Below are 11,783 nucleotides of genomic sequence, written 5' to 3'. Positions count from 1 at the left end.
TCCAAGTCCTCTGAAGGGAAGATGGTGAAGTACAGAGGTGTGGTTTGGCACCATCAACATCATGGTGAAGACAGAGGAGCCCAGGAGCCTCTACAACGGCCTGGTGGCGGGTCTCCAGAGACAGATGAGCTTTGCCTCGGTCCGCATCGGCCTCTATGACTCCATGAAGCAGTTCTACACCCGGGGAACAGACAGTACGAAACCTAACAGACATTTTCAGTATAAAATACCAGTTTATTTATCTCTCAATCACATTTTTATCTGAGTTGGTGGAAGTAGAAGATAAGGAATGTGGCTGAAAGAATATGGCTTGGTGTTTTATAACTGCATCTCTCATCCTCGCTACTCCTCTCTACTCTCATAGATGCAGGCATTGGGAGTCGGCTGATGGCAGGCTGTACGACCGGGGCCATGGCAGTAGCCTTTGCTCAGCCAACAGATATGGTGAAAGTGCAGTTCCAGGCTCAAGTAAGGGGAGGGGGTGAAGAGATATAGCGGCACCATGGATGCCTACCGAACCATCGCCAGGACTGAGGGCATCAGTGGACTCTGGAAAGGTAGGCCTACTGCAATTAGAAACACTACATTTGCTTTACATGCATAAAAAGATGATTCTGTAGTTAAAATTGACAGTTTCATTAAAAATGTATCTTCCAGGTTGTGGCCCAAACATAACTCGTAAGTATAATATCATGACTGGTAGGCAGGCATGTAATTTGTTTTACACCTAAACGGTTACATTTGAATAGTTACAATTACTTCAAAGTGTATATTAAGTAATATAATAATTTATGTTTTTTATTTTTACAGATAACCTGCCCTTTCATGGCAGCCTTCAGTGCTGGATTCATCACCACTATTGTGGCGTCTCCTGTAGATGTAGTAAAGACATGGTTCATGAACTGTTCAGCTGGAAAATACAACAGTACTATTAACTGCGCTGTTACAATGATGAGAAACGAGGGACCCAAAGCCTTCTATAAAGGGTGTGTAGTGATCGAAAGCCAAATTGCTTTCAAATCGTCTTTTGCTGAATCAAGACAATTCCTAGATATGAACAGTGAATTAAGCAAATCGTTCTGCTTGGTTAAATAATCTGATTCTCCTTCCCCTTCAGGTTCATGCCTTTCCTTTGCCTTGGCTCCTGGAACATCGTAATGTTTGTCACATATGAGCAAATCAAGATACATGTGATGAGATCTCGGCAGTCCTGGGAGTCTCTTATCTAACCTGTATCATCCTGATGGACTGCTGTGTGGATTTATCCTACTGACTATGATGTTCAAAACCATGACCGCTTGTACAGACAGAGCACATCTTCGTTTAAAGGAGGAACCACACAAGTATTAGCCTGGTCCCAGATCTGTTTGTGCTCTTGCCAACTCCATTGATGTCCTTGTCAAGCCTTGGCAATGATTGACAAGGAGTTGGCATGATAGCACAAACAGACTGGCACTCAGGCTACGAGTCTGACTTCTGTACAGGAAAATACACCCCCTGCAGGGATGTGTGACCCCACGTGTATCCATGATGCCTTGTACCAGAGACTATGGGCCACACACAGAGACTATTGATACAACTTTGTGACTCAATAATGGAATTAATGGCCTGACAGACTAGCAATCGTTTATGTAGCTTGCGATTATAGTAGGTTAGGGATTATATATTATGCTTCCTCGCTGGTCTATAAGGTTCAAAATGTGACCATCAAAAGTTATTTAAATTGTGTTATGTATTATGCCTATTTGTAACATATGAGAACTTTGCCTCAAAATATCCATTTGTTGTTTATTACTGGGAAGTTGTTTATTACTGCTGGTATACAGTAACTGCAATTTTGGACCAAGTCTTGAAGAGTCCAAAATAATTATGAATGTTGGATGTCCTAAATATGTTATTTATTATTTCCTGTTATGCTATTTTAGGAGTAAAATATTATTTATTGTTAGTAAATGAACTACATGGTTATTTGGTTGTCTGTGGTAGCCTTTTTTTGCTTAGTGTTCAGAGTTCAGTGCCAAATGACTGTAGTCCCTATTGAAATCACATGTATTTGTCCCATACTTAGTAAACAACAGGCGTAGACTAACGGTGAAACACTTACTTACGGGGCCTTTTCCAACAATGCATAATTAAAGATTTAAAAAAATATATAATTTTTTTTTTGGAATTGTGACACGAGGAATAAATACACAGTGAATAACTAAGTAATAAAGCTAATTACAGGGAGTACCTGTACCTACTCGAGGTGCAGGGGTACATCTTTTGACAAGGCCCATGGGGAATAGTGTGCCATTCTGAATGCAGAACACAGGTGCTTGTTAGAGAACATTCACAGAACTAGGTCAGCCAAAGCTGCCCCACATGTATTCTTACACTATTAAACCCCTCTAAGAGTCACCCAATACCTACTATACCAACGGATAGTGACACAGATACCCCATAATCCCTATACACATAGCTAGTTGTTCTAGGAAGGAAATATAAACACCCTCATGAAGATGTATTCCTGAGTGATAACCTTATTTGGTACGGCTGTGCATTGAAGAGGTTCCTTACAGATACCGTTCAGTGATGGGATAGTGTCATTAAATCTAAACTCCTTTAGTAATTGTGATCCTTTGTAGCATCATTTGTGGCATGCAAATTGTATCTAGTGCTCACCTATTGAAATAAAATAACTTGAGCCCATTAACTTCAACCAAGAAAGGAGAGACACAGAGATGTGGCGTTGACAGGCGCATGATGATTAGATGACAGATGAGAAAATTGCCCAATTTGAGCCGCTTAGGACAATAGGGGCTGCTGACATAGCTGTAACAGAAGTAAGCTGTCTGACAAAGGCCTTCACATCCTCCGCATCACTAATCAGCCCCTGTAAACTCACTGGCCTTTCTCTGACAGCTAATTAGTGCAGTGAGCTTGATTAGGCTAGATGGCAGTCTGGCTAACCCTATGGCTGATCAGGTGAATCCTTGGTCTGGTGATCCACGGAACTGGGGGGACAAATGACAGCCACTGAGTACTGTAGGCAGTGTTAGTCATTCAATGGAATCAGGCAACTGTGCTTTCATAAAAAAATGTCAAAGACTCCAGTCACCCAAGTCATAGACTGTTCTCTCTGCTACCGCACGGTCCTAGCGCCAAGTCTAGGACCAAAAGGCTCCTTAACAGCTTCTACCCCCAAGCCATAAGACTGCTGAACATCTAATCAAATGGCCACCTGGACTATTTACATTGACCCCCCCCCCCCTTTGTTTTTACACTGCTGCTACTCACTGTTTATTATCTATGCATAGTCACTTTACAAATTACCTCGACTAACCTGGATTTTCGGAACAATTAATCAACATTAGGTTTGGATGTAATAAAAAGTATAGTGAACATGTGTAATATTGAGGCTTGAAGAAACTGGCAGTTTGACAGTTCTAGACATGGTCCTTGGCTGACCTTAGCAAGAGTCTCTGTGGAGAGAGGATGATCTGAGCTATCAAGTGTAGCTAGGTGAAGCGTTCAAGTTCACCTTGTGACCCACTGCACTGAGGCACAGTGAGTTCAGGGTTTTCCTAACCCAAGAAAGCATTGATGCCTACAGTATGATGTTCCAATGACATGAGGGGAGCCTGGATATAAAACAAAACCCACAATGTGTTTATTCAACGTTCTTAATCAACTTGTTTCTTTTGTCAATCAATTCTCAATTAACTTGTTTCAAATGTGGGGTGCTGTTTTACAGACACAATCATAAAGTACACAAATTCATTATAGTCCAGAGAGTAACAGTTGATGCCTTTTTTACCCATCAGTGTCAATGCGGCGGTGGGTCCTGCTGATGATGTCTGGACTGTATGTTGTTGAGTCGCTGCAGACGTACAGGCCTGGCTGGCCACCTGGGAGCATGTCCCTTTCCATACACTCTAAGGCCTACAGGTTGACCAGTGTCAAAAGGTGAGGCTACAGGCCTCATAAGTTGAGCACTGTTGATGATGTGGTCACTCAGGGGCGGTAGATATGGACCCATCCGGAAGTGGACCGGAGCAGAGCTGACAGAGTGGTAGACGTTAGGCAGAATAATAGCAGGGGTGAGGCCATAGAAAACATGGCAGATATTGGGATGGGGGCTCAGGGGGAAGTCAACTGATGGCTCCCTACTATTGTTATTCTCAGTAGGCCTTTGTGGTTTGTGTTCAGGTTTGATAAACTCTTGGATTTTCTCTGCCTGAACCAGACGAATATGGTAGAGCTTACAAGATCTTTGACATGACTCCACAAAATGCTCCAGGGATATTTTCCCATCTGTGAATTTCTGTGAGAGAGCCTATAAGATAGAAAGACACAATGTTTGGTATAGTCTACTATTACACTCAAATAGGATATTAATATGATTGCTTAATTGATCATTTGTGTTACACAATTAGTCCAGCCTTACATCACATTCTTCTTCAGAGTGGGCCAGCTTGTTCAGGAGAAGCCACTGGACCATGTAAAGGCTACGTTTCTCTAGTAAAACTACCAGAAAGGCAACAGTAGATTTGTATAATGAAAGGGGCATAAACACGGTTGTGACTAACTGACAAAATTGCAGAAGCAGTTGGAGAAAATGGCAAGTATTCTGAAACTTTGATGTTCCCAAAAATAATACAAAACCATTTGACTTTCAAACTCACCAAGTTGGTTCTGTTTGGCTTGTATGATATTGGTGAATTTCTCCAGTTCCTGGTACTTCTTGGCTAACCATAGCTTACCAGTATTGAGCTCTGGCTCATGAGAGAGACTGGTCTCTGCCAATCTACTGTTGGAGACCAACACAGTCTCCTTTGCTCCCTGAAGCCTCTGAAACTGGACAGGATATTGACATTCAAAAAACATACAGCGCATTTGGAAAATATTCAGACCCCTTCACTTTTTCCACATTTTGTTAAGTTAAAACCTTATTCTAAAATGTATTAAATATAACATGTTCCTCATCAATCTACACACAATACCCCATAATGACAAAGCGAAAACAGGTTTTTAGATTTGTTTGCAAAATTATAAAAAATTTAAACCAGAAATACCTTATTTACAAAAAAGTATTTGGATCTTTGCTATGAGACTCAAAATTGAGCTCAGGTGCATCCTGTTTCCATTGATCATCCTTGAGACGTTTCTACAACTTGATTGTGGTAAATTAAATTGATTGGACATGATTTGGAAAGGCACACACCTGTCTATATAAGGTCCCACAGTTGACAGTGCATGTCAGAGCAAAAACCAAGTCATGAGGTTGAAGGAATTGTCCGTAGAGCTCTGAGACAGGATTGTGTCGAGGTACATGGGGAGGGTACAAAAATTGTAATTGAAGATCCTCAAGAAATGTGGCCTCCATCATTCTTAAATGGATTGAGTCCGGAACCACCAAGACTCTTCCTATAGCTGGCCAACTGGCCAAACTGAGCATTTGGGGGAGGGCCTTGGTCAGGGAGTTGACCAAGAACCCGATGGTCACTCTGACAGAGTTCCAGAGTTCCTCTGTGGAGATGGGAGAACTATCCAGAAGGACAACCATTTCTGCAGCACTCCACCAATCAGGCCTTTATGGTAGTGGCCAGACGGGAGCCACTCCTCAGTAAAAGGCACATGACAGCCTGCTTGGAGTTTGCATAAAGGCACCTAAAGGACTCTCAGATCATGAGAAACAAGATTCTCTGGTCTGATGAAACCAAGATTGAACGATTTGGCCTGAATGCCAAGCAGCACGTCTGGAGGAAACCTGGCACCTTCCCTATGGTGAAACATGGTGGTGGCAGCATCATGCTGTGGGGATGTTTTTCAGTGGCAGGGACTGGGAGACTAGTCAAGATCGAGGGAAAGATGAGCGGAGCAAAGTATAGAGAAATCCTTGATGAAAACCTGCTCCAGAGAGCTCAGGACCTCAGACTGGGGTGAAGGTTCACCTTCCAACAGGACAACGACCCTAAGCACACAGCCAAGACAACGCAGGAGTGGCTTCGGGATAAGTCTCTGAATGTCCTTGAGGGGCCCAGCCAGAGCCCGGACTTGAACCTGATCGAACATCTCTGGAGAGACCTGAAAATAGCTGTGCAGCAACACTCCCCAACCAAGCTGACAGAGCTTGAGAGGATCTGCAGAGACAAATGGAAGAAACTACCCAAATACAGGTGTGCCTAGCTTTGTAGCGTTATACCCAAGAAGACTTGAGGCTGTAATCGCTGCCAAACGTGCTTCAACAAAGTACTGAGTTAAGGGTCTGAATACTTATGTAAATGTAAAATGTCTTCAAACTTGTTTTTGCTTTGTCATTATGGTGTATTGTGTTAACATTGATAAGGGTTAAAAAAACAATTTCATCCATTTTACAATAAGGCTGTAATGTAACAAAAACATTTGGGAAAAGTCAAGGGGTCAGAATACTTTCCCGAATGCACTATATATTTTGTCATATCTTACTAATGGTACTAATTGTACCCTGTATTTGGTCATATTTTACAGGAGCGAAGAACTATATTGCAATATTTGCTGACCTTATAAAATATGCCCATTCTAAAGTAAATAAAAGGTTGCATCACTAAAAACAAAAACGAAAACACTCTTTATACACACACAGTAACAACATCAAACTGTGTGTAAGATTTTCGGTAAATAAACGGAAAATACCTTTTGGCTGAATCTGATGATCTGGCTAATTTTTTCTTCATCCCGCAGAAGCTCCCGCAATTCAGCAGTCCTCAAAACCCTTAATTGGTCAGATACTGACTTTGAGTCGAAATGCCAAGGCATCATGGCCAAGCAACAGACCTTTGATATAGAAATGTTCCTTTATTTGGACCCCATGATGCGCACCAGATGCTTAATTACGCACGAGCATCACCCCAGTAACCCGTAATGTCATGACAGTGGCATTAACTTCACCATCAAACTGCAGTTTACCCGTCCAATGAAGAGCAACATAGAACATGCTCTAAAATAAAGATGTAAAGTGTCGTCCTCTGCTGTAGGTTTTGAAAAGCACACGCGTTTCTGAGATGATAATGAGTACTGTATTACCAGTACATCGCGGGAGGGTCGTAACTAGTTACTACAGCCACAAAGTCATAAATCCCGCCCATTTCTAGGGGGAGCGTTCAGTCTCACTATAAAGACGTCAGGGCCAATCAGAACACTCCGTTTCCTATACGGTCCATGCTATCACGTATCCTTGGGATGTCACTACTTCATTGAAGTTAGTACCACCCTGAGTCCCACTGCTGGCTTACTTCTGAAGCTAAACAGGGTGGGTCCTAGTCGTTCCCTGGATGGGAGACCAAATGCTGCTGGAAGTGGAGTTGGAATGCCAGTGGGATGCACTTTTTCCTCTGGTATTTAAAAAAAAATATCCCATCGCCCCAGGGCAGTGAGTGGGGACATTGCTCTGTGTAGGGTCTTTCAGAGGGGACACTGAACGTGTGTCCTCTGTGGACACGAATATCCCATTGCATTTATCGTAAGAGTAGGGGTGTTAACCCTGGTGTTCTGGCCAAATTCCCAATCTGACCATCATGGCCACCTAATCATCCCCAGCTTTCAATTGGCTCATTCCCCAGGTCTTTGCTGTAAAGGAGAATGTGTTCTCAGTCAATTTACCAAAAGAAAATGTAAATGGTTAGGGTTTAGAGTAGCTGTGTGAAGCTAGCCACAATAAGGATTAGCCACAGTAGTGGAATTTGCAGTTTGCCTTTAAAATAAAAGTCCCCCATTGAAAGTGATACAAATAGTGGAATAGTGCCATATTTGAACTAGATAACGCTAATCAAGGTTGGAATCAATTTTGAGACTGCAGCTCAGAAATATCAACCTACAGAGAGAAGGACGAGATTGAATTTCGCTCAACTGTCTAGAGTAGTGGTCACCAACCGGTCGATTGCGATTCAACATCGATTAATTATTGAAATAATGAAACCGTCGAACGCATGCTCTAAGTTGTGTTGCCGAGAGCTTAACTGATAATGAAAAAACAGAGATCTTATATAGGCCCTAAACACTTAGTCAGTCATTTTTACCCTTCCCATAAACCACCATGGTCCATCTCCTGGTTATCTGCACGGGATGTTGTTTTACTTCCAACTCCGCTTAGTTTCCCAGATGCCAGGAAGATGAGACAATGAGGCATTGTTCTAAACTCTTCCAGGCTCTCTCTATCTCGGGTCACATACACCACATCTTGTCTATAGAATGCCAGCTTTTAGGTTTTTATCACCAAGTCATTGTCAGCTCAAGCTATCCCTAGCAAAACCCATTTCCTTAATCAGACGCCCAGACAACTGCAGGAAGCTAGAGTGGAAACCATCTCTTTAACACAGCATTAGCAGAACATAAATATCTTACTGTTTGTTAAGTAAATAGTTGTTAAATATCCACCAGGTAAATACGTATTTTTTCTGTCAAACCACTCAGCGCTACAACAAGCAGTGCAGCAGTAATGAATGAGTAGGAAAGTGTATCTATAGGCTTGCGTTGTTGTTGTTATTATTAGCAGCTTGAGTCTTTTTTAATATCAAGGAATATTTCACTTTTTCTGTTCATAGGAGTAACAACATGAATGTGTGGATGAGGCAGAAATAATGTGGTGCGACTCGAGATTCGCCATTAGCTGGAAGATGGTGCCCCTTTTTGGTCAGTGTCAGTGGAGGAAAGGGAGAGTGGAGGGATGTTGAGAGGCAGACCCTCAATCTGCTGCTCTCTCCCTCTGCTGAGACTGACCATCAGATGCAAGCACCATCAGCCCAGTAAAATAAAATATTGAAATGTATGCTCACTCAGCTGTGCCTCACAAGTACTGTAATACAACAACGGATCTATTACCAGTGTGATCATATAGCTTTCCTCAAATTTTGAAATATAATGTAAAAAAATGGCCCGAACAATAATGCATTGGCAGGGCAATTCAAGCAAAGCTAATATGCAGTGATCATGTATTGGGCCTATAGCTTACTGCAGAAAACAAATCTCTACAGTACTGTTTTTAATTGGTTAATGTTGCATAGGCACTATCAACTTTTCCCTTTACTGTGGCAATTGTGATCGAATCAATGCAATAATATTTTGTTGTAGGCGGAACGCATCTGAGTAGGATTCTATTACATTGACACGCATGACTCAGCCCGCACTCTACACAGGCCGGTGTGGCATAAACTATCAGAGCTGAAGTAGGCCTATATGCAAATAAACCATTGGCATATATGGATTTGTGCCATTTACTTTCAACTGGATTGTGTTTACAGCATGAGCGGTCATGAGTAGATGCGCTTGTTTTAAGATCAAAGCGAGAGCTGCATGTAGCCACGTGCACATTTTGTTCATATCCTTTGCTAGTTGGTGAATTATTAGCACAGGTATAGATAATTTGTAGTCAGCAATAGGGGAGTAATTGCTTCCTACAAGAGCACAAAATGTGTACATTTCTAGACACCTTTGAAAAGCGAGTCAGGTAAAGAGCTTTTCTTTTGTCTTAAAGGGGCAGTGTTATATTTTGAGACAGGCTTGAATAAACTAAGTAGCCAATAGGCAGAGGGTAGAATAATTTGTCTGATTCTCTGTAATAATGGCAGGAGAATAATAATGCATTTTATTTTGTGAAGTTGTTTCTTGCATCAACATATTTTCAGTCACCTCCTTGTCTGAAGGACAAGTGGATAAACAGGTTAATGTCAAGTCATGCATGTTTGTTTCAAAAGTCTCATGGAATGTAGGCCTACATTTTACACCACACATTGGCTGCTACCGTAGGCTGAATGATAGAACAGCTATTTCCATGTTAAAATGTTATGGGATGCATTTTCTCCATTGTTTTTGATGGTAGGCCACTCTGGTAGGCCTACATTATGATCACATAGCCACAGTAGCCTACATGGCCTCTGTTAAAACTGTAACTTAAAGTGGATAGAGCCTCAGTATTCACAGTAAACACACACTGGAATTTGCAAAGAAGTTTGCGCTCAGCAGACCTGAAATTTGCTCAGTGCCTGAAAAAATTAGAGTGAACATTAGTTGGAATGTTGTTATATAAATTCAACAAAAGACAATAATTAGTTAATTTGGCACAAAAAAAGTACAAATCTGTTGAAATCGCACTGTGACTGAGGGTGGCAGTCATTAGAATTGCATTGGGGGCATACTTACAGTATATGCACTGTACAGCCTTACTTATGGATCTTGGGTCCATGAATTGGGGTATCAACATACTCAGTGACACCCACAGATTACAATTCTGAAGAGTTTACACAAATATTAGCCTAGCAGGTCATATTAGGGAGTTTTAGCTGTGGGAAATCACCTCACTAATAAAGCCTATTGTGCGTATTGACATTCATATTGCACATTAAGCTCACCAGTCAACCTATTATATGTATATTGAACAATCATATTGCAATGCACAGCCTTACCTATGGATCTTGGGTCCATGAAATGGGGTATCAGCCTACTCAATATGATGTAATATACGTATAGTAGGTTGACTGGTGTGCTTAATGTTGTTAATTTCACACCGGTTTCAAAGTTCCGCAATAAGTGCTAAGATGCTAATATTTGTGTAAACTCCTCAGAATTGCAATCTGTTGGTATCACTGAGTAGGCTGATACCCCAATTCATGGACCCACGATCGATAGGTAAGGCTGTACAGTGCATATAAGTATGTCCCCAATGCAATTCTAATGTCTAATACGTCCACAGTGCAATTTCTACTGATTTGTACACATTATTGTCTTTTGTGGAATTTATATAACAACATTCAAACCTTGTTTAGCATTATCTAGTCCAAATATGGCATAATACACTAGTTGCATCCGTTTGAATCACTTTCAATGGGGGACATTTATTTTTAAGGAGAGCTGCAAATTCCTCTATAGTGGCTAATCCTTATTGTGACTAGCTTCACACAGGTCAGTCTACCTACTGCAGCAAAACTGTACACAGTATTGCCTAAACCAGTTAAGAATAAGATAACTACTAATAATACAAGTAAATAGCTATATCTTAAATTGCTGCAAAATGTGACTGGGCTAGTTGTAAATTAACTTTACATCATGTCTATTCTAGTTTGATATGTTGCTGTCACAACAAGTTATTAAATCTGATTATCACAAACCTCACCGCTCAGGCAGTATCGATCGGAGAAGAGGTTACAGGAGAATGCATCCACATCGGTCTCTAGATTAATGACATACTGTACCACTGTGAGACAAATGCAATGGAAGGATCTTTTGCAGCCTGGTCTCATAGACTAGACGTAACATAGTAAATACAAATCCAAGACACTCAAAGTAATATGATATGTTAGGTATGGTTACATAAGACAGGTTATTTAAGGCAATAACAAAAATAGGGTGGTTGGTTGGGGTGGATGGGTAGGCATATAACATGAATGTCTGACAACCCAACAGTTGCGTGTTTGAATCTCATCATGGAGAACTTTAGCATTTGAGCTATAGCAACTTTGCAACTACTTGCTACTTTTTAGCTACTTTGCAACTATTTAGCATGTTAGCCAACTCATCCCCTAACCCTAACCTTAACCCTTTAACCTAACTCCTAACCTTAACCCTAACCTCAACCCCTAACCTAGCTAACATTAGCCATCTACTGTAGCTAACATTAGCGTTAGCCACCTAGCCACCTAGCTAACATTAGCCACAACAAATTGGAATTCATAACATATCATACATTTAGCAAATTCGTAACATATTGTACGGATTGCAATTTGTAACGTATTACTCCCCCGTATACTCCCCCGTATCGTATTGTAACG

General features: G+C 41.3%; 1 protein-coding gene and 1 pseudogene across 1 annotated transcript; one reads left to right on the top strand and one right to left on the bottom strand.

Annotated features, from left to right (window-relative positions):
* Nucleotides 1-2,039, top strand: LOC120028407 (annotated as a pseudogene).
* Nucleotides 2,040-3,628: 1,589 nt separating this feature from the next.
* On the bottom strand, nt 3,629-11,196 carry LOC120028821 (vacuolar protein sorting-associated protein 37B-like). The gene is made up of 5 exons (XM_038974066.1): nt 11,124-11,196; nt 6,658-7,590; nt 4,668-4,839; nt 4,430-4,509; nt 3,629-4,318 (listed from the first exon to the last, which is right to left on the bottom strand). The coding sequence occupies exons 2-5, from the start codon at nt 6,781-6,783 to the stop codon at nt 3,809-3,811; spliced, it is 888 nt and encodes a 295-aa protein (XP_038829994.1). The 5' UTR covers nt 6,784-7,590; nt 11,124-11,196; the 3' UTR covers nt 3,629-3,808.
* Nucleotides 11,197-11,783: the final 587 nt, after the last annotated feature.

The sequence above is a fragment of the Salvelinus namaycush genome, chromosome 34, assembly GCF_016432855.1.
Source record: "Salvelinus namaycush isolate Seneca chromosome 34, SaNama_1.0, whole genome shotgun sequence".
NCBI classification, from domain to species: Eukaryota; Metazoa; Chordata; class Actinopteri; order Salmoniformes; family Salmonidae; genus Salvelinus; species Salvelinus namaycush.
Note: the sequence above shows the minus strand (reverse complement) of the source record. Positions and strands in the feature narration are given on the sequence as shown.